General features: G+C 40.2%; 1 protein-coding gene across 6 annotated transcripts in view; it reads right to left on the bottom strand.

The window, feature by feature from the left end:
• The window catches only part of PPP3CA (protein phosphatase 3 catalytic subunit alpha), a 164529-nt gene that overhangs the window by 6699 nt on the left and 134030 nt on the right, over positions 1–23800 (bottom strand). For 3 of the 6 annotated variants that reach the window (XM_065062850.1, XM_065062852.1, XM_065062854.1), the window contains exons 7-12: positions 22604–22681; positions 20997–21091; positions 13811–13936; positions 11049–11123; positions 6311–6337; positions 2801–2885 (exon numbers count right to left, since the gene is read on the bottom strand). In XM_065062850.1, the coding sequence (XP_064918922.1) occupies positions 2801–2885; positions 6311–6337; positions 11049–11123; positions 13811–13936; positions 20997–21091; positions 22604–22681 (486 nt within the window). The remainder of the gene's footprint in view (positions 1–2800; positions 2886–6310; positions 6338–11048; positions 11124–13810; positions 13937–20996; positions 21092–22603; positions 22682–23800) is intronic. The other 3 variants (XM_065062853.1, XM_065062851.1, XM_065062855.1) reach the window with 1 other exon arrangement.

Genomic DNA, 23800 nt, shown 5'->3' with positions numbered 1-23800 from the left:
TCTATCCAGACAAGCCATTAAATACAGCTTTCTATGGCCACTGTAATGCTGCCTGTGATGACACACTTTCTCAGCAGCAAAATTGACCCCAATTCTTTGAGAGAAACCTATTTTGAAGCGCTTTACTTTGAAATATATAATGACATTAAGCTGGAGGAAGCAAACACAAAGACAGAATTCAGCTTCACCTTCACTTGAGGATAATGTGGTTTTGCCTATCAAAACTGTCTCTCAGCAATTATACTCTTACAATTTTCTTTAGATCTATGCGCCCTGAATTACTGACACGTTTCAAACCAACTCCTGTTTACCTATTACATATGCTCTTCAAGTTCTATTTTCAGTTTGAAAATGATTCTCCTCGTACAGACTTTTCTTCGTGTAATAGTCAAAATCAAACTGTGAGCATTTTCCTTGCAGGTTTCCTAAGCAATCAGAACTAACGCAACAAATTCCTCCAGAATTAACGCTGTATTTTCACCATCAAGAGTTACACACCAACATTCCTGCTTTCTCTTATTTGTCTCTGCAGGCAAAGGTCCTTTACTTCCGTTTTAAAAAAAGGAAAGTAAACTGATTAAATACTTTATTTACCTTCTTCTTGTCTAAATATATCCAAAGAAAAGTCAGACTTGAGAAACAAAGTCGCAGAGAGGCAATGACAGGTTGAGCTTAAGCCAACCTTTCTACGATGGCTGTTCTTGGCAAGGCTCATTTACCTTTGAAACTTAATACAACACTATTTTGATATCTGATTTTGAGACTAAAGTGGCTGAAATTATCTCAGTTTTACATTCAGGTTCCATTGTCAAGGAAAGCGGCTCAGAGAAGAGACATTCGACTGAGTCCTTCGAAGGTCATCAGCTGAGGCGCTGATCATTTTAGTGAATTAGTGAAATAAATTCCATGCAACAGCAGCGACACAGACAGGAACTTCAAAGGTTTGTGGGGTGGGTTGGTTTAGAGGATGGTGGCACTGCAGTCTTTGCGAGGTTACACACGAGTTATCGGACACTCGCGTGTTGCACACAAATGGTGCTGGGAAGAGAGAAAAAATAACCCAGGCGTTTCTACAGGAACAGGATGTGCAGGATTAACCTCGTGTCATCTTTGTTGTCTAGAAGTTGAGCAGCATCTTCAGTGAGTGAACCCCTGGCTTCTCCTCTACCCGACCCAGCACATTCTGGTCTTCTGGAGATGTTGGGATGCACACAGTAGGGTTAAAAAATGGTCTCATGAACAACTCAGATTTATTTGACCACTTCTCAGGGAACAATCAAGACCGATTTCCACCAGTGCCTCAAAACGTTGATTTTCATAAATTATTTAAGAGGGCACACACAACAATTACGCTGTACCCTTCTTCCACCCCGAAACCATTGAAACGTTCCCTTTGAAACAGTCTTTGACATATAGGTGATGTCATCAAAACCTAAACATACCAGCTGAGCATCCCGTTTCAGGCCTTCCTGTATATTTAACTACAGGTTTCCTGCTAAATTAATCCTATATTTCAACGAAACACCACAAGCTGCAGTTCCAAGTTATAGGAGAAAGCCAGGTTTCCCAAACTTTGTTTGCTCAACTTATCATCAGAGAAGAATAATCACGCTGCTTTCTGTAGGTGGTGGCAATGTCAGCTCCAGGCTCTCTGCCAGCCTTGGTACACAGGAGCAGGTGGAAACATTTGATTGCTCCCCTGTCTTGTTTAGGGAAAAGGCACGACGCCAGCATTTATTTTTTTAAATGGGTACCACTTTGAAGTAGCTCGTGCATCGCTAGTAATTCGCATATAATACTTTGGGAACCCCAGGTGCAAAGTCCCCCATCTCAGCGCGCTATTTAAAGCTATGCTGCTGCAATCCGCAAGGCGTGGGTGAGCTGCCGCGTCCACGCGAAGCCGCGCTGACAACCTGCCCACCGCTCGTGTGCTGCAGAAACCTCTCAAATCACCCAAGTTTGAGAGCTTCATCTCAAATTACGAGTGTATTCTTCAAGTTTTTATTTCCTCTTTTTTATATATCAATCATACAATCACACCAATTCATTTTTTTTTTAAATTGATTTTGCATTAACCATAATGGTCATGAACTGACTACAGCAGAGCAACATATGATTTCCTTAGGGGGGAAAAACATCCCTCTGCTGAAAGGGAGGGAGAACTGTATTTTCTATATTTAGACTTCAGCACAGTACAGCACGTTGAGTTCTCTTCTGCTCAGAACCATCAAATGGAGAGTTGTAAACACTGGGTAGCAATTACTCACTCGTGTTCGTGTGTTTGGGGGAGCGCAGCCCAAGGTAACGAGTTGCTGCCGTCTGCACAAAGATTTCCTGGATATTTTGTTAAATGACCCTAATGCTTTTCATCTTTAATCATCTTTACCCACGGCTGTAGCAAATTCTGAGTGACAAAGTGGGGCAGTTGGCTTTCTTTTTAACGAGATGTCATATGCAACATGCCGTTTCTCCACATTTAACTCTTGCCTCGCAGTGGTTAATTAGCACACCTGGTAAGTAAGTAGTCTTTAAAGGAACAAAAAAGGGTAATTGCAATTTGCTTTGCTGATGCCTTTTGTTTGTCTGGTTTATGTTCAGCAAAAGCCCCAAGGAAGATTATTCAAAGCCGTGATAAATAGCAATATTGTATAAACAAAACAATCTTTAAAAGGTTCCACTAAAACTCAGCTGGATGGTATACTAAAATACAGAATTTGCTGTTTGATTAAAAGGAGAGTGGTCTAAGTAATCAAAGATGTCCTTTAAGGTTAAAAAGATCTGAAATAACACAAACCCTTACCTTAACACTGAGAAAACTCTCGCCATTTTTCCTATTGCTCTTATCTTGTTCCTTATAACCTCCTTTCGAGCGGCAGCTGTTGCTCCTGTGGAAAACACATTAAAAACAGTTATAGGGATTTGCAAACCATACGCTGCTGTTCTGAATTCTAAATACAAGAAACTTGATGTGAACACCACAGTTCGCCAATCTAAGCCACATTTGTACCCAAAGCTGAAAAATACTGTTTTTTGGTATTCGCAGCCCAAGACTGAGCACTTTTTAGCTTTTTTAGTACCATATATATATATATAGTATCTGATATAGTATGTATCTGATATAGTATAGTATATGATCCTTTTCCTGCTACACATTAAATCTCTGTGTTTTTTCAGCCATGTAAGATAATTTTCCATTTCAAATATATTTTTTGATGACTTCTGAAACCAAGTTGCATAGAAAACAGTCAAAACACCAAAAAGATATTCAACATGAACAGTGCCCAAAACATAAGAGCTAAAAGAAACATTAAACAACAACGGTGTTCAAATCCATTTCATAATCTTACTGTTAAGTGAAAACCAATCACGTTTCACTTAATTTTCTATAAAAAGCAATTGGGTTAAGCTTAAGGCAAGGAGGGTCTAGTTAGGGTTTTCCTACCCCTAGTTAGAAAGTATTTAAGTGATTACAAAACCTGAAGGCAGAGTTCTGAAAACCAGCATGAAATGGTATGGATTGTGTTAGAGAATTCCATAGATGTAAATTCCTTCTTGTCACTGCTATGGCCTGCTCAAAATTACAATTACTTTGAAATTTGTGAACTCACAGGAAAGGGACCTGGGGGTCCTGGATGACCATGAGCCAGCATTGGGCCCTTGTGGCCAGGAAGGCCAAAGGCATCGTAGGGTGTATTAGAAGGGGGTGGTCAGTAGGTCAGAGAGGTTCTCCTTCCCCTCTACTCTGCCCTGGTAAGACCACACCTGGAATATTGTGTCCAGTTGTGGCCCCTCAGTTCCAGCAGGACAGGGAACTGCTGGAGAGAGTCCAGCGCAGGGCAACAAAGATGCTGAAGGGAGTGGAGCATCTCCCGTGTGAGGAAAGGCTGAGGGAGCTGGGGCTCTGGAGCTGGAGAAGAGGACACTGAGGGGTGACCTCATTCATGGTTATAAATAGGGTGAGTGTCAGGAGGATGGAGCCAGCCTCTTCTCTGTGACAACCAGTGATAGGACAAGGGGCAATGGGTTCAAACTGGAACACAAGAGGTTCCATTTAAATATGAGAAGAAACTTCTTCTCAGTGAGGGTGGCAGAGCCTGGCCCAGGCTGCCCAGGGGGGTTGTGGAGTCTCCTCCTCTGCAGACATTCCAACCCGCCTGGACACCTTCCTGTGTAACCTCATCTGGGTGTTCCTGCTCCATGGGGGGATTGCACTGGATGAGCTTTCCAGGTCCCTTCCAACCCCTCACATTCTGGGTTTCATGCAATCGTCTGCCTTAAAAGAAAAAAATATGCTGGAACAGAGAGCTGGAGTTCAGCTGCGTTTGCTTGTGTATTTGGTACTTGGATGTTGTCACAAAAAAGCAAATTGTACTCAGTTATCAGGATGAGGAATTTCTTTTAGTAAGGGTCTCCCACTGTATTATAGTAAGTAAACCAATTTCACTTAATTATCACAATTATACCAAGATCCATCATGAAGACTTCTCCCAAAGGTTTCTGAATGACAGGTAACCCTGCCTGACAACTCCTGCCTTGGAGGTTCAAGGAAACCTGAAAACCACTACACAACGCAATAACGCTTCCTCCTTCACCGCTCCAGAAATCAAGCACAAAATTCAAAATTGCTATATCCAATTCCTAGCAAACTGACCCACGTTATGAGGGAGACCATCAAATAGCCATCCTTTGCAAAAAAAGACTTTCAAACCTGAAAATAAACTCGCACATCCTAGAGCTGTTCAAATGAAAGCGACGTAACTGTAGGAACAAATATCGCAGATAATGACATAGAAACTCAGGATGGATCTCGCTGTAACTTTAAGACACCACAGTCAAGATCAAGTTTGACCTCAAACAGTGCACAGGGTGAGTCTGAGAAAACAGGAGGTCGACAGTCATGCAGCAAAAAGATACGAAAAATATAAACATATAAAGACTTGGGCATAAATGGCCAATTCTAGACAATAAAGAGTGGGAGAAAGGGCTGTAATTCTGCTGTAACTGAATTAAATATTTTCGTAACCGCTTTATTTAAATTAAACAGCAATGATTCAGCTGCCTTTTCCAGGAAACACGGGGGGTATATTCCTATCTCAGTTACTACAATCTCACTGAATTGTACTCTCAAGATACACCAGACACTGTTTTCATCCTTTTTTACCCCAAAAGCACTTAAACAGAACTAACTGTCTCTTTCTTTTCCTAATATTTCCCAAGTGTCACTGTCCCTACTACTTTATTACAAACCCACGCTGGTTTTGTTGATCTTATATTTGATGTTTTTCAGCTACTGTTTAATTTCCTGAAGAGTTAAAAACTGAAAATATAATTTATGAGCAAACTGAAATACAATGCCCTACACTTCAATATAAAATAAGAATGGAAAAATATACATAATCGTAAACCACAACAGGCTCAAAGGGAGGGTTTTGTTCTTCATCAATACACATAAAAAGTTACTAAAACGTATGCTTAAAATTTTGGTCTCCACTGCATTTCCTAATTTGTAACAGATATGTCAAAATGACTTAAAATATTCCCTGATCGCTAAATATTAGTAATGATTTTATTCATCCTATTCATTTTTTAACATTATTTGCTAAATAATGCACTTGATCTACTCAATGTTTTATTGCCATGTGAGGTCTGACTGAGTGCCACAGATCTGATACACTATTTGGACTCCCTAACTATTTATTATTAGACCCACATTTCAAGTGTGGATACTCAGTTTAGTATTCTGACATTCACTATAACTGCAAAGCTTTATGAATTGCTTCAGCTACACTTAAGTGAAAGCAAATGGGTCATAACCTGAAAATTGGCTATGAGTAAAAGGGTTAATTTAAGCTTTTACGAACATTGCCTGATATCCTCTTAATTTTTTGCTTTTCTTTCAATATAGAAACGAATTCCATTTGCATGAAGGAACTTAAAAAATCATTAAGTCAGCCAAGTTTAAAACTGGAGGGTAAAATTTATTTGGGAGGTAGAATAAAAGCGTTGAATCTTACTTCAGTAATTTAACAAGTTTTGCTGGATTTCAGATTTGTAGCATCCAAACATAGACCTTGCAAGCTGGATACGTAGGACTTACGTGAAATGTAATTTAGACCTTCAGATTGAGAACCATGAAATAAAGACTATAAACTCTGAAAATATTCCGAGATGTAGGATTGAACAGAGAGAAAACAATAGTGAGTAAAAAAGCCAAAGCCAAATCTCTCACTGGTGTCCTGATATATTATATATTATCTAATTAAACATTAGGAAAAGTAATGAAACTTAAGCCTTCCAACTTATTGAATACCTTTCTTCTGTGCGTAAGTGGGATCTTCTTATGAATTCCAAAGAGGGGGGGAAAGAAAAAGATCAGTGATGTTTGTAGAACGAACAGAAAACAATAACACAGAAATTTTGATAACATCAATGGAAACGCAATGTTTAAGTAAAGTCTGGAAAACAGAAAAGAAACAAATTAGGCAGGGAACATCCAAAAGGAAAGAAACAGATTGGGAGTGATGGAGGGGAAAACTACAAAGGAAAGAAGTGTTTGAGTGTACAGGTTTGTTAGTAGGTTTTGCAGGAAAGTCCCATGCAGGCAACTTGGCCTCGGCGCCACCACCCTTTGAACCCACCGTTTCTCCTATAGCATCACAGCTGCTCCATCACTTCTCAACCCCCCCCCAGTTTATTTGGGGTGCGCCTGCATGATGACCCCTCTTTTCCTAGAGGAATCGAGCCAATTCTTCTTTACGTCTGAAGGAATAGCTTACTATCATAGACATGGCCATTGCTTCTTCCAAAACCTGGAAGCAGCCATACCCGGCCAAATAAATGAATGAATAAATGAAAAGATCGCATTAAAATGCCACCAACTTGGAGAGATGAGGTTTACATTGCAGCCCAACCTCGCTGGTTTGGAGGAAGAACAAACATAAACCAGTGGGGAAAACTCTCCATTTCTCTCTTAGTTAAAAATTAACTCATTGAAAAGCCTCATCTGCCCAGGTAGTGTGATGAACACCCTTATTAAGGCATCATTAAGTAACTGAGACTTAATGAGGAGGCTTTTGCTGGATCAGCCTCTGTTGGCCGATGTAAAAGAACCAGGTTTTGATGGGCAGGAGACATTTTACTTGGTAATTCCCTGTAGGCTTGGACTACAGCACTTTAGTGGGGAAGCTGTATTCCAGCCAAGGAATAAATGCTGTGGCTCCCAGTGCGACGGCAGCTTTTTCACCAGAAGGCTGTGAGCTACAACGTTGAAAGCAATACAAAAATTAATGTAGGTAATTTAAGTGTCTTCATGCCAAATCATGATAGCGATGCACACAAAGCTAGCAGTGCACTTGTGTCAAGTTGCCCATTACAGTATTGCACTGTTTTAATTAGCAGCTTAGTTTTTTCAATCAAATGCATGAGGCCAGAGATGTTGCTAATTAAAACAGGACCCTGAGTATATGCTGGCTGGGTAGAAGTATTTGCAGCTCCTGTTGCTAAGCGATATGTTTGATGCACAAACCATACAGCACATGAGCTGACGTTCAACCAAGACATGTTTTTGCTGGGTCGGATTATATTGCAACCACCATAGCAAACAGGAACGAGAAAGTACAGCAAGAGGAAACTATCAGAGATAAGAAAACTTGACCTACCATATCCTTTCATTTTTCAAGCAAGTGAAACCAAAACGCCAACACAGGCCAGCAGGGAGATATGGGCTAAAGGGCACTATGATTGCTATTTATACTTTCTCCCACTATGTATATAGAGAAACTGCCTACAACAAATTGATCAGATCACCGTGATGTGTCTCCTCAAGGAAAAATTTTAAAAAAAGAGATAAAAAGGGAATACATGCTGTTGAGCATCCTGCTCATGGCCAGGTGCAACATGCATGACTCAGAACCAAAAGTAATAATAATGCTAATTAAAAAAAGGGCTCACAAGAACACCATGCAGTGAGGTCAGGCAGTACTGATGGGGCTTTGTTGTGAAGGGGAAAGTGAGATGGGAAGACAGAGGGCAAGAAAGTATAAGAGAAGATAATAAATGAATGATCAGTGCAAACCATAGTGATGGATCATTCGCATTACATGTGGGAACCCAGGTCAGGGCATGTTCAAACTGCAAGGAGAGAAAGGAAATCAGCGGCGAGCCCTAAAAACTACTGATGATATAAAAATAAGTGATGGTTTTAAAGAATCACTCCATCAAACAAAATGCATCTGCTGTTGCAGACACCTGGCATTTCCTTCTATGGGAAATACTGTATAGAAAAATGTCAGCAGGCGAATAGGACTGTACTGCTGCTCCTCCGAGGAAGCTGGACAGAAATTATTGAAAAAGAATAGTGGAAATGTTGAACCATGACAAGACTGTCAATATACAGCCCTTACAGAAACAGTTTTAAGCTGATAATCATTCCAGTCCGTTTCATCAAGAGCACAAATGAAACACATCTTTTAATTTCTCCTCTAAAAGGCAAGGCTCTAAGAACAAAAAATATAAAAGAGAAATGAGAGGGAGCTCAACTATCTCTGAGAGAAAGAGGATTTTCCTCTGTTGTACAGTGCCGTATAGGTAATAAATCAGAACTCACTAGGAAATCATTAAGCACAACAGCCTCTAAATTTAAATCAACCCTCAAATTTACTTTTATGCCCGAATTGAGGTGTACGATGCCCACGAGCCCAGGGCTCCCAGCGGGCTGGAGGCCCCGGCGCGTACCCAGGGAACTGCAGCACCAGCACCACGGATCTCGTTCTACAGCTCTCGGGGGATCATACAGGAAAGCAGACACGAACATACACCAGCTATGCTTTTAAATAAACATGCTAAAGACGACGTTTCTAGGATCTTCCTTAACATAATGTTTTACACAGAGAAAGCACTCATACGGGAAAAAAAAATTAGATTTTAGATTTAGACACCGGTATTAGCATTACGATAGCAGGAATGGTTTAATTATTCCTCATCTGGAAATTCTAATGCTGTTAGATATGGTTATGCAGTGCACACACATGCAAGCCCAGAGGATTCCAGCCTGCCCGGCTCGTTCAGGCATCTGCGATGCTGCAGCCCCCACGTCTGGGGGACATAAAGCCCTGGAAAAGCTCCTGGGGAGCCAGGGGCGGCTGCTCCTCGTGCAAAAACCACAGTATGGGCAGAGACCTGATCGCTGTCTGCAACTGCCTGAAAGGAGGCTGGAGCATGGAGGGGTTGGGCTCTTCTCCCAAGTAGCAAGTGATGGGACAAGAGGAAATGGCCTCAAGTTGCGCCAGGAGAGGTTTAGATTGGATATTAGGAAAAAATTCTTCCTGGAAAGGGTTGTCGGGCATTGGAACAGGCTGCCCGGGGCAGTGGTGGAGTCGCCATCCCTGGAGGGGTTTAAAAGGCGTTTAGACGAGGTTCTTAGGGACGTGGGTTAGTGCTGGAGTTCAGTTGGGTTATGGTTGGACTTGATGATCCTGAGGGTCTCTTCCAACCAAAATGATTCTATGATCCTATTTGTGCAGCCACAGAGAAGTATACAGAACGGTTATCTTCAGCACGGGAGCACAGTAAAATTTGAGAAAAGGACTACAGGCCTTGGCCCGTCTCTGCTCAGTGGAAGTTTGCAGTACGACTTTAAAAGAAAGTATTAGGCCAATGCTGAATTAATTTAGAAATCCTTCCCATAAAGTATTCGCTTTGGCATTGCACTTGGGATTCCAGCCTGCACTTTCTTGAGCCAAGGATTTGAAGCACATGAGTTTCTTGCTACTGTATTTAATTTGACACAGTTTTTACTCATTGTGTGCCTCCGTACTGCTTCACATGCTGCTTTAATTACACAGTAGCTACTTATTTAAATTTCATGAGAAAAAAATTGAGCACAATATTCAAACAGGTGTTTTCTTCTCTCCACTGATTACCGGTTTCAATAAATTCAGTCTTTGTTGCAAGTCCTGCAAGGTAATTGTTCACATCCACACTCTGTGGACGATACAGAATGGGGAATTCCATCTGGTTTTTCAGAGTAAAAGCAAAGCACTATCATCCATACCCCTCTCCTCCATTGCAAAGGAAACACTTGTCAAAACCTGTGATCCACCTTCCTCTTCCAAAGATTAAAAATAAAGACTTGGAGAGAGTTTAATAATTCAGTAGAGCTTCATTAAATATTTGTCTTACTTGAAAGTTCTTCATTCTCTCTTCATTCATTCTACCTACAAACACCTTGAGAATACTTAGTAGTGCTAGATGTTTCCAGTTTCTTTTTAAAACGTTAATATTTACGTTCCTTTTCTTTTTTTAACACTGAAAGCATTAAGGACACATGGGATTTTTTTCAGCTTTGCCCAATTGAGAAGGGATATTCTGGAGAGCTGCAGTTTAGTCTTGCCCGGCCTAACAGGAAATAATGTCTAATAAAATAAACTGACTTCTAAGAATCTACAAATTGCAAGATATAAAGTATCCTTTACAGTCAGATGAACAGGTACAAGGCAATGTATAATATCAAGTCCAACACAAGTGAGAATGGAAGTGACCATTCCTCTCTTAGCAGAAATGTCAGGTCTGAGCATTCTCTATCTGAGTTTGCAAGATTAGTTTTATTGATTACATTGCTTCTTAAAGCCTTTTAGATACATGAGTTCACTAAAAGAGGAGACTAATGAAATATTTCAAGTACGAGTCTTCCAAAGTTAAAGCATTGACATTTTGGAAGGAGCTCTGCAGGAAACTCATTTTAATAATGTAATTAAACTTTCTATGGGAATCCCTGGGATGTTATGCATTAAATCAACATCTGACCATGGAGGGAAATACATTTTTTTTAACCAAAAAAGTGAGACCAAGTAAAGGGTTAGAACAGGGCAGAAGTTCCATTAATTCTTTCTAGAGCATGCAGTAAGCAAATCCACTGGAGTTTAGCCCAATAGTTGCTTTCAGTGGCACAGAACTTAAACAGTACCCAGAAAATTAACCCAGGTTTAGTAAATACACTTTTAAAGTAGTTTCAAGGCACACAAACTCAACCAAGGGCAGGAGGCTCTTACCATCAAACCCATCTTCCTCTGTCCCCAGCTCATCGTCTGAGCAGATGTTCAGCACGTTCACCAGCATCTCTGTCACTAAAATGGAAAACAAATGCAAAATGTTGATATTTAGCTTCTCTGGTCTGTGAGAGATCAAACTCCAGCTGTAGCAATGTTAATGAAAATTCAGTACAGAAATGGCATCCACTTTTTAAACAACGTGGACCTTGTTTTATGCACATAATATAAGCTTGAAGTCTCATGTACTTACAGGTTTCCATAAAATTTGTTTCAAATATAACAAACACCACAAAAAATAGACCTTAAAACCAAAGTGTTTACAATCTCTCTTTTTGAAATTGCCAATGAACCAGCTAATTTTTGTTTTCTACCCCTCAATACATTCTGCCTTTCACTCAACTAGGACAGAAGAACCAACCGATCTCCTCTTGTTGCTACACTGCAGCAGGATCTGAATTCCCTGCTTAGCAAATGGAACAACATTTTAATTCAAAAAGTTACAGCAAGAGTGATCACAGAATATTCAGTTATTTACCCAGGTTTCGGATGCTGCACTTTTGGTTCAACAAAACACTAACCCTTGTGAGATGTCTACAAAGGGGCAGCATCTATTGAAATACAGGACAAGTAGACTGGATGATCACTGTAGGTCCCTTCCAGCTATTCCAGAACTATTCTATATTCAATAGAAACATCAGGGATGTTGAATTCAGAATATATTCAGCTTGCCTGCTTTGCAACTTGGGCAGGGAAGGGTCAGACTACCCAGTTCTTTCTGGGAAGACAACAGTGAGACACCAACAAGAGAGCAAAAAGAGTCAGAACAGCCAAAACACAACCAACCAAACACAAAAAAACACAACAAAAAACCCCAAATACTACACACACACACATCCCCAAACCAAAAGAAATGGTAAATGGGTGAAATGGGAAATTATTAGCAGGCTGAGAAAAAACTCCCCTACTTCTACATGTTGTAAGCATCATTAAAAGGGTTACCAGGCATGTGTAACCTCCACTAGCTACACTGGTTCAAAGTTTCAATTGTTTAATCAAGTGGTTATTAAAATTGTCTTCTGTGACAAGTATGATGGCTTAGCACACTAGAAGGGCGGGACTCAGCTGTATTTTTCCTACATTAGTGAATGATTTAACATTTTCCTTTGACAGGATTAATGGAAAGACTTTCCACATTGACAACCACCAGCAAAACTAGCGGCTTCCTACTTTGGTTGGTCTTTACGGGAAAAAATCTATTAAAAAAAGGAGATAAATAAAAAGCTGTGCAGCACATCAACTCTTTCATCCATGAGTTTTGTTTTGCAGAGAAATGGAAAACACTGATCTAGCTTCTCGGGGTTCTAGAAGTTGCAAGCAATGGGTAATTGTGACCACTGGGGAGACATGAAGGAGTAAAAAAACCAACCAAACAAAAAAGCAACAGCAACAAAACCCAAATGCAACACCAAGAAAAAAAGATTGAGGAGCATTCACAGTATCAGAACCTCAACAAATGTGGCTGCGCATCCTGCAGCCTCAGCTGAGGATGGGAAAACTCTGGAAAAATGACCTTCCAGAGCATCTTACAGAATTGTGCATATGGAGAATGGGCTCATCCTAAAAACGGCCTGGCTGGGTTTATGGCCACAGAAAATGAAAGCGTTTTATCTGCTGCACCAAAGTCTGCAACATGCGTCAGTGTGGATTATGTAATGTCTCCATTAGTGGAAACAGCTGTCTATTCCTTGTTAATCCCTGTTTCATTGTCTATCTGCTTTGTTCACAGAGACCTCAGGCGTCTCACCAGCGGCTTTCCTCATACGAAAGAGTAGCTGAAAACAAAGCCCGTCATGACCACAGGTAAGAGCCACAGCTGGCTGTATTTCCAGTTGCCTATTAAGGGAGAACTGTTATTCCAAGCAGCTTTTAAGAGTTTATTGTAGTTTTCTGGCAGTAATTGCTGTTGCAGCAATATACTATAATGGATGGATCAAAGCAAGCTTCATTTCAGTCCCTGAACAAAATGACTTGGGGTTTAAGCAGTTTGCATTATGCATTCGTTCAATATGTAAGACCAAAGTGTTTTCATGCCTTTTATGTGCTTGCTATTCATAGCATGAATGGCAAGTTGTCTTCAGGCAACATCACGGGCATCGTGTTTCAATAAAACATCATTTATGTTCTTTAGATTCTTCTCACCAGTGGTGAGACACCGCACGCCCTGGACACACAGGGGGCCGGGGAGCATGTTTTCCTCCTCCCTACCATCTCCAAAACCCATTAACCAGACTGGGTCTTAGCATCACCAGCCCTGTGTTTGCTGGTGAAAAGCAACCCATCGTCATCTTATCAGAAAGGTCAGCTGGGTAGGGAGGTAACCATGATGTAGTGAAGTCTGCTTACAGAGCCAGGGACATCACAACAATCTCCAAAGGGAATGCCCAAGAGCTTTTCTAGGAACAAACAGTAAGGTTTCTATTCGGTGAATTCACCTCTGGCCTGCAATGCCATAAAGTTTCATTATAGAGCAGAAACATAATGGTATCATAGCCTGGAAAGAGTGGAAATCATAACGACATATAAGAAATGTGATTAACCACTGGTAATTGCTTGCCCCTCCCAAGGTCTGTTTCTTCAAATTTGTCCTCGAAAGCAAGTAATCTGTCTTCAAACTGTTCTTCCCATTTCAAACAAACAAGGCCACATGCCCAGTAACTAAGAAACCATTTTGCCGTTTCTACAAACAGAGCCAACATACATACCTTTCTCACCCACAAACGGCAAGGACCAGGTAAACACATCCATGAAGTTTGGAAGCCAGTACGGATGCGGGGAGCAGTTAAACTGCCTGATGTTCATAACGTTGTTCTCGTATTTCAATACTGCAGCTGGAAGGGAGAAAGGACAGAAACAACAGGGACGTCAGCCACACGCGTGTGATGAGCACCCAGACCGGCGATGCTCGTGGTGCTCAGCCCACGGAGCTGCTCACTGGCTTCCAACCACTTGACACAGCAGTTGACTGTGAGTAATAACCAAATACAACCTCAAGGAAGTTGTGAGCCATCTCCAGTCTGAATGTGGTGTTGTCAGCTTTCCCCGGCACTAGGATGGGTTGGTTATTGAACTCATAAGTCTAACTAGTCATGAACGTAGGCTCTGGGATCTACCACCAGCAGGAAACAAGGCAGAGTGTCCACAGATACCCATTTCACACAGTTACCCAAGCTCCTCACAACCTCACTTTGGAGATAGCAAAGAAAAGCATTTGTCACTCATAGTGTGAATGCTGCTCTTCCAATGAAAATTATCAAGACGTTTCATTCTTAGTATGGTGCAACAGATGATGCTTCTCATGTTTTTCGAAATCTAGGCACACAAGACTCTGCTCCCAATAGTATAAATAAATAATAATACGATTTGTCTTGCACCACCATTTAAAACACAAAAAGGCTACATTTGCTAACGGACAAATATAGCTATTTATGCCATTGCCACATTTTAAAGCATCATGTTCCGTGTTAACGGACATCACGTTCATATCTGAAACAGGATCTGATTAATTTTAACCTATTTTTGCAATATTAATAGAAAAAAGCACATTGAAGTATTACAAAGCATATCAGTAAAACAACTGTTTCTAGAAGAGACCATAGATGTACCCAGGCCCAATGCAGTGAAAATTTATATGAAGCCACACAACTCAATACACTACAGCACCATAGAAAATTGCAACGTTGGCTAAAGTGGGTGAACAATTTCTTCTAATTATTCATTTCCTTCCATTGACTAAAGCCTGAGTCAAGCAGACAAACTTTTTTAATGCCCTATAGCGTTGTTTCCTACAAAAATGTAACAGGTTGGTCAATGTCTTCCATTTGGTGGCTGATGACAAGAGTCCAGAGTGACCTGGGAGTTTCTGAAGCCTCCTCACTGATACACACAGAAAATTGCTCGCTAACATTTACATCAAGTTTTGCCAGCCAGGCACCTTCCATTTAAATGAACAACACTGCCCATCCTTGTCTGCCAAGTGACAGCCACTCTGCTGCTCGGTAACATAAAAATGGCTTCATACTGCTATTAGCAACAATGAGAAAACTAGTGTTGATGCTTTTAATATTTCCAGCACTTTTTGGCTGAAATTACACACGGCGGATCGAAATCCATTCTCCTTCTATTAGAGTGACATAATTGTGTAATAAAAATAAATAGTTTGCGGCTCTACAGCAAAAATGAGTCAAAACCACACAAAAAGGACCACTTAACGGTTGTGAAGATTCATTGAGAAGGACTAAAACTTGTTCATCTTGGTGAGCTGGGGTAGATCCCATTACCACTATTTCTTCAAATTATCCATTAAGTCTACTTCTAAACTCTGTGAAAGTTGAATCCATCATTTTTACAATGAACTTTTAAAACTGGCCTCTGAAAAAGCCTGAACCATCAGCAGAGCAGTTGGAGAATATAAAATTAAATTTAAATGGCTTTAGTGCTTGTTGTTGTTTTGTGGTTTGGTTTTGTTTTAGATAATTTATTGCGAGATTACAGGAAAAAAGTCTTCACGCTACCTTACTAATTTATATACCTGAATACCTTACAAAAGCAAGTTCTGATAACACTATTTTTAAAACTGTTTTCCTCTGTAAATGATCTTACAGCTCTCCCCGACAAATGACTTCTATACAATAGAGCAGTGTAATAACAGAGACAGAACTCTCCTACAATAACCCTACTCTTAAAAGAATAGGGTAGTTACCAATATCACAAAAACCTTTCTGAATTTTTAATTTAAGATCTTTACCTTGCAAGCACAATGTACACATAATATTTTTATTAGGTAACTAATGAAGATTATATTTAACATTAAACCGGCTCTTGTTAAAATTGTGGAGTCCTGACTACTGCTCAGTAGTCAGAAGAGACTTCGCCCAGATCAAAAAGCAAATAGTCCTCAGATAACAGCAGGAGTTTCCCTGAGCTTTCCTGGCCCTTTGCTTTCTTTCAGCCATAGCTCTTTTATTCCTCTCTATTGGCTCAGAAAAGGTCTGGGGGTTTCACCTCTGTTCCACATGAACTTGAGGTCTAAGCAGCCACAGGAGGCCCCAGCTGCCCTGAAGGACCAGGAACCTTCCAAAGATTAAAAGACTAAAGGCCAGGTGGCCACCGATGGAGGACACAGAAGAAAGCACGACGGGTTCCTTCGGCTATGAAAGCCACAACCTGACTCTTTCCAACACTTCCAAGTTCAGTTGCTCATTATTCCAGGCTGCAAACCCCACATTTTTCTTTCCAAACCTTTCCAGACCAAGCGCCACCAGTTTGATCACATATAATCACCAACCAGAGCAAGAACCCTATTATTCCTAACAGCCACACACATTTTAACATAATTTTGGTTGTAAACGAGTTTTAGAAGCTAATGTTTTGTAAAGTGAAGATGTGCAGATATCCCAAATGACATTATATTTCTTCCCAATGCTAGTAAACCGAGGTATCGGATGCTTAAATCACATTAGGGTGAAACGAAACACTAACACAGCAGGCAAAGGGCATTGGCGCTGTTTAGCTTTAAGTGTTTAACATGGGTACCTAAGGCTGGAAATGCGGGTGGTGAAAAATATGGTGAAAACCTCCTTCCTTCAGCTTGAAATGGAGACAACGGCTCTTCTATTTGTCTCAGGGTCAAATATAAGCACCCAGCGCCATCTAAGACCACCCTGTGGCATCTCCTTGATCCCCATCTTTTAAAGATGAGCCTAGAGCACCCCTATTCGCCTGTGTCACATCTAAATGGAAGTCCCAGACCCCTCTGGTATCTCAAACAGCGCTTTAAAAGCCTGTATGCTGGGAGTTGCCTTGAGTAATGTGATTGAGCAGAATTACCCTAAGACTTTAGATATCCTGCTTCCAAGATCTGCTGAATCATTTTTCAGTATAAATTAATTGATGACATTTCCATCAGAGGAGAAAAATAATGAGCATGGTAGAAACACTAGCCCAGAAATGAGCTACATGTTTTTAGATAACAACCTCAAAATAATTTTAGCAAACGAGTTCACTTATTTTCCTCTAATTTTTCAGAAAACTCATCAAAAGACACAGCGAAAGGTCTCTCAGATTCTTCATACCTAAGAAAGAGTTTCATTTTCTGATTTAATGCCAAATTAACTTCAGCATTAACTGTGCAACTGGGAACAGCGCTTTCTCCTCCAACAGAGTTGCTAAGTAACCACAGCATTCTCTGCCCAAGACAGGTCAGGGATAAGGGTTGGTAGAACGCTTAAGGAGTTTAAACATTATCAAAGGAAAAAACAAGTTACTATAAGAGGTAGTGATGTAAATACTCCAGTAGAGAAGTGGGGCTAACTGGAGTTGGGAAAAACCTTACAGAATTCTGAATAGTTTTATTTTACACATGCAACAGAATCTCCCAAAGAAACAGTGCAATAGAATTAGAGATTTTGTCAACAGACTGCAAACATCACTTCTGGCAAACTTCTCTGCATGGGCGATGAGACAGCTCCTCTTTCAAAGCTTCTGCTTCTGTGACAAGGCCTCACCACAGAGATAAAGCCTTAAAGAAAGCTGATAGGGCAAACAGAAGGTTTACACCGCTTTTCTATCGCTATTATTTCTCCAAGATCATCCTTGTCTTCCAGGTGTATCACCTGCCTTTTTCCAATATGAAAATCATTTTCCTGTTTTGTCCACTTGGATCAGGCACATTTCTTAACACGGCCCCATGCTAACAGTTCATACACGCTTCACTGATATATTACTTATCTGATATGTTGACAAGCACAGCGATGTACAGCTGGGTTTGATTTGTCTAGTATCCCCAACTCCCCTGCATAATTTCTGTATTTCTTTCCTTCATCATCTGCTTTTCCTTTCGGCGTCACCACGTGCACATCACAGCATGTTGGAAGAGACATCACATTATTCTGTTCGATAGCACGGATTCTCTGCTGGTTATCCCACCACCACAAAACCTAATCTTTTAAAAATGCTCAAAAGATCATAGTCTGCCTTTAGACAGCTAGTTAAAATTGTTCACTCAACCAAAAAGCATGAGCGTACTGAAGTGACAGCCAGACACTAGAATATGAAATATTGCCAATGATTTACAAATAAATTGCCTGCCTTTGTAAACTTCTGCAATTTCTTTCTTTTTGTGGCACAAACAGCATTACAGCAAGTCCTAATTAAGGTATTAAAAATATGAAATGTGGGAATGGCAGTTTAGAGATGGTACAAGGCTAGAAGACCACACAACACAGTAATTTTTGGCACCCTCTTACTCGGTTGGTATGGAAAATTTCTCCTGGTGATGGGCACCCTGGAATCCAGGGGTAAACCTGTAGTTAGTTACACAACTTTCTCAGAGGTTCTTGATCAGTACAGCCCTCCTCTGAGGCAATAAACTCACAGGTAACTATCACAACCCAATTAACATTTATCTTCTTGCTTCAAACCTCTCCAGAAACAGCCTTAGAAAATCATCAATGCATCAGCACTTCTGGTGATAAGTTTTAATAATAAAGTATCTTCTTCGTGCCTTTTAACAATAGAAATGAGAGCACAATTGTTTGAAAAAGCTATGAAAACGCCAAACAGAAGCTCAGAATTTGCCAAAAAACATATGTATAAATTCCTCCCCTTAGCCAATGCTCTCCATCATGATGAATATGGAAAATGTTAAGAAAAATAATGGGGAAGGGCAGTCTTGGCAAGAGGAGGGACACTGGGCTCCCTCTATCTAGGCAGTTTCTGACCCTCCAAATCACCCCCCAAAAGCGATATCTCTGTCTCCATTAACTATTGATACACAGGGAACCCCTGACTGGAGCCTCCTAATGTGAGGGAGATGGAGCCTCTCAGGAATTTATTTAGGGTGACTTACTAATAGGCACTTACTAATAGGACAGTAACTCCTTTTCCAAGGACTGACAGTAACCAAAACCCCAAATGAACTGTAAAAATCAATCAGGTTCTGCACCAGTGCCCAATGAGTCAGCTAGAGCAACAGCCCTGGAACACCTCTGTATGGAAAAGCCTGCCTTCGCCTCCCAAAATCAGTCACTCAGAAGCACCGTGTTCTTAGTTAATTCATTTGATACAAAATCAAGCAAGTCAACAATTAGGCATGTTTTGGACTGATTGAGGATGACGGTGTTTTTCTTCCTTGAAGTGGAAGCGAGCACCCAAACACTACCCAGCTGAAGATGCACTAGCAATGCAGCATGAAATACCACACATGACGTCCTTCAAACGCCAAGAGCCAGCGCAATCTTGAAATAATGCATCAAAACTTCTAATGAGAGAGAAGGAGGTAGTTAAACCCAACAGACATTCATTACAAACCCGCTAAAGGTCACTTGCTGTGTTTACAAGTCATGCATTAAATCTCGCACCACTGCTGGTTCACCTGAGCCCACTGGAGCAGAAAGGGAGACGATGGAGAGGCGCCGCTCTTCACCACCCAAACTCCATGCATTCAAATTCAAGACTTTTAATATTATAAATCATTGCTTTGCATTTAACATTTGCCTTCATGACAAAAATCTCCCATTGTTCAGCCATTGCTTTCGGAGCCACAGAACCGGCTCCATGTATCATATTAAGAAATAAGAAGTGGACGGTTTCTGTCACCTTACTCGTACAGACCCTTTCTACCCAAAGCCGCCAACTCGGAGAATAAACACACTTTTCCACCAACAATGCTGCCAAGAAAATAAACACATTCCTTGTTCCATCCCGCGCTTTCTGGGTTGCTAACAGAGCCCCTATACTATTTACTTTCACAAAAATAGCTCCTGACAGCCCTGCTGGCACATTTTTTGCAGAATGCTTTATTAATTTTTCCACAAGTTAACATACATATCGAGAACACCGAAGGGTAAAAACCTCATTATCTACCGGTGAAGTGTCTCCTTCCCTTGCACACAGTTCCTATATATATATATGTATCCTAAATTTTATAATTAAAAATGATGCCTGAAGAAGCTTTCTTTTGGAAGTTAAAAAACAATACAATTGCTGACTTCCTTTGCAGGCAAGCATCCAAATTAAAAACATCTCTTCTCAAGCAAGATTGATCTCTTTGCAATGGAACTACTTTCTATAATATCATTGAGAAAAGACATTATTTTGTTTTCGCTCACAGAGAAGACAAATAACTTCCAGTGGGAACAGGGAAAAGTAAATGTTCCTGCTTATTTCAAGATACAGGAAGGCAGGTTTATTAGAATGCATTATTTTTAGAAATGTGACAGTTTGTTAGAGGAGATTTTGGGGAATGCAATAAATGAATAAACTCAGAGGAGCTTCAAACACGTGTATTAAGTGGCGTCTTTATAAAGTGAACCAGTGATTGCTTATTTGTGCAGTAATGGGGTTTTTTGGTTAATGTTATTTCATGTTCTACGTAATAGGTTTCAAGTGATTAAAAAACCCCAAAACAGGGACTCAATAACATCTATCCCATGCTTTATCCACCGATGATCTGGCAAAGTCTGTTGGCTAGCCAGACAAATGCAAACTCCATTTATTACATTGGAAAGGAGCAAAGGGACAAGTATTCAATTATAAGGAACACTGGGCTCCGAATAACTCAACCATGGCATTTCTTAATATACTTTTCTTAGTTAATAGAGTTGTTTTCAGTTTTTCTTCCTGTGTAACAGTTACTTAATAACTTGCAGTCGAAATACAGAATTATCCTAGGGCACATTAGAATCTACAGCTATGTTCAGAGGCATACATCTGCCTGCAATAAATATAATTAGATTTGTATTATGTAATAAATGGAATGGGCATGAGCTAATAAATAAAGAAAATGGGCATGAAGTGATAAATACAGGAGTGGAAAAAGAAAACCAATGTAGTATATTTGAGTAAAGAGAAGTACAGTCTACTTTCTATTAAGAGGAATGAAATTCTTACCTTTGTTATTGTATACATCTAGATAGTTTGGTGCTGAAAAAATTGTGATTAGTGAAGGGAAGCCTGTTGTTTGGCTTTTCCTGTACATACGATACCTAAAAGGGAAGAGAAAACACTAATTATTGCCCGCTGTTGTATGTGTATTTGTTGCGGACCAAACAAAGCACGAAACAACCTAGTACTTCATTGCACTGATTTTTACAAATGTCAAGAGAGAAAAACATGCATATATGCTTCTTAAAGCCATGCAAAGAAATATTTCCTGCAGGCTTATCCATGCCATCCATCCAGGGGGTGTAAAGTATGAGAAAGGGAAGGGAAACGGGGTCGTCTGCATCTGATCTCACCCAGTCTATTAGCCAGTTCATTAATGCTCGCATGTTTTCATTGCCTAACCTTGCTGCCTTATGAAAAACAAAGGGCTTGTTGGACCAACTTGTGATCAACCAAGCATTAAACCTGCAAAGTAATTGCAAGCAAACCAAGCAAATAGTACTTTTGTCTTACTAAGACAAGTAACACCAAGTACTGCTTCTCTAGTACGAAGAATTTGGCAAATATCCACAACAGTTTTACTGCAACCATTGTACAGTTGCAAGGCAGTGCCTTCTACAAAACGTTATTTTTCGCCCTTTATTGGAAAGCAATACAATAAAAATGAAATTTCATTACCCTTGGGTATTTCATGCCAGTTATTTTTGGCAGAGTAATAAGTTGCTTTTAATTGCATTGAGGTTTTTAAGTATGTGGTAATTCAAACATTCAGAATAGCTTTTAACATGCATAGTGAATATCGACTTCATTCCTACAATCCTGCTACTTCATCTTTTATTACTATTCAGGTTGGGTAAAGTTTCTACCTCCAAATAAACACATTAATAATTTATGAAAGATATGCAAAGCTATTTATTCGCATCCCAATCCTTCATTAAAATCTCACAACTATGGTACATTTCAATTAATAGATAAAAAATTCTACCTTTACATTGGCAACAGTTTAATGAGGGAACCATCGACACCACCCAGTGCTTGAACTGGATTGTTTTTGCACACAGTGTCTTAATAAACTCCTTATATTCATTGTTGATACTCCCACATAAAATAATCTTTTGCTATTGAGTCCCACAAGTTTATTTTCTTGGTAAAGCACAAAACCAGCAGGCCCAGAAGTTTCGGGTAAGTGTGAAAGACTTAAGAGATGCCAGTTCTGGCCTCCTGAGCCCAATCAGTTCCAAAGCATGGTGTCAATCAGCGTGTCACAGGTCTCAGACACATTAGCAAATCAGCTTTTGCTGAGCTGAATTGGTTTTCCCTCCCACGTTTGGCATCCAAATAACTTTTGGTCATTTTACACCACTTAAAAATCACTAAACGGGATAGATAAGGATTCATGAAGTCCTCAGTAATAAAGGAGTATAACTCAGTAATGATCACACAAAAGATGTTCTAACGACAGTGAAAGCTTTTATAATATTAATAAAAAGTGAGAGTTGTTGCAACTTAAGATTTCCAGGTCATTCTCACTCCGTTTTTCTTTCTTCCCCTGCTCTGTTTGACAACGCTGAGCCATTATATATTATTAGTGCCCCCTCTCCACACATACTTACCCAGCATCTTGGGCTTCATGAGCTCGCAGTATAGATAACAAGTTATTGTGCTGTAGGAATTCACACACAGCAGGGTAACTGTTGGAAGAAAATAATAGCACCTGTTATGGCATTGTCAGAAGCACATTTAGCTCCAGCCATCAAAAAACGTTTCACCCCATATGCATCATTCATGAAATCAGCCCCTGCTCTGCGGGCAGATTTCAGGAGAGACAACACCAGCATCTCTTGTATTCTCCTGCCCCATAACTACGTGGAGAGGAAGGCTGGAAGGCTGCAATTCACTACATAACAACAATCAGAAATAAATTTCTTGTATTATACTTGAAGATTCAATGTACTTAGAAAAGTGTGATACAATAGTTTCTTGCAATAGAAAACCACAGGCTGCTTATGGACACCAGATAAGACAGTGGTGTGGGGAAAGAGAGGGAGAAAGACAGGCAGAAGAAGCCAAACTGGAGACGTTTGTCCTTCTGAACTTCATGTCCTTGATAAAGTAGAATTATCTTGGAAACTTAAAACTTATCTTGGAAACTTAAAATGTAAATTCTGTGACTTCCAAAATGCCAAAAACATGCCCATTGAGAATACGTCTTTCCAATACATGTTCTACTATATGAGAGAAACCAAAAATGGTGAGAGAGGAATACTCTAGAGGAATCTTTGTCATATATTTGACTGCACATGGATAGTGCTGCTTTCAAAGAGAACAAAGCAGCCCTTCCCTACACCCCCAGCACTGTGAAAACCCTTCTTGCTGTTTGAGACATTGAACACGTATGGAAACCACATAAGAGCAAAACAAAACATGGCATAACCTGAATGCAGCACAAGTGTGAAATACTGCGTTTGCACAGAAAAGTTATTTAAAATTATACCTAGATAAATGGTACTTTTGAAAATAAGTGGTTGTGGTTTAGTTGGTCCCCCTGCCTGTCCCCCCTCGCCCTTAATGATTGTTTTCTTCTTGCGTTTAAACCACTGATGACTCTTCGTGCCTGTGTTCAAGGACAACAACCACTTTAAAACAGGAAGCAAAACGTCTCTCCTCGTTAGCAATTTAACACACAGCTCATTAAAGCCAAAACTTCCTGGCTTCCCCGGTCAAAAGCCAACTGCAGCAAGAGCAAAACCGGGCAAAGAACATGCATACAAGTGCATGGAAAAATGGTGCTGGAATAAAAAAGACTTTGC

This window comes from Columba livia, chromosome 4 (genome assembly GCF_036013475.1).
Source record: "Columba livia isolate bColLiv1 breed racing homer chromosome 4, bColLiv1.pat.W.v2, whole genome shotgun sequence".
NCBI lineage: Eukaryota > Metazoa > Chordata > Aves > Columbiformes > Columbidae > Columba > Columba livia.
This window is presented reverse-complemented; position numbering and strand designations above follow the sequence as displayed.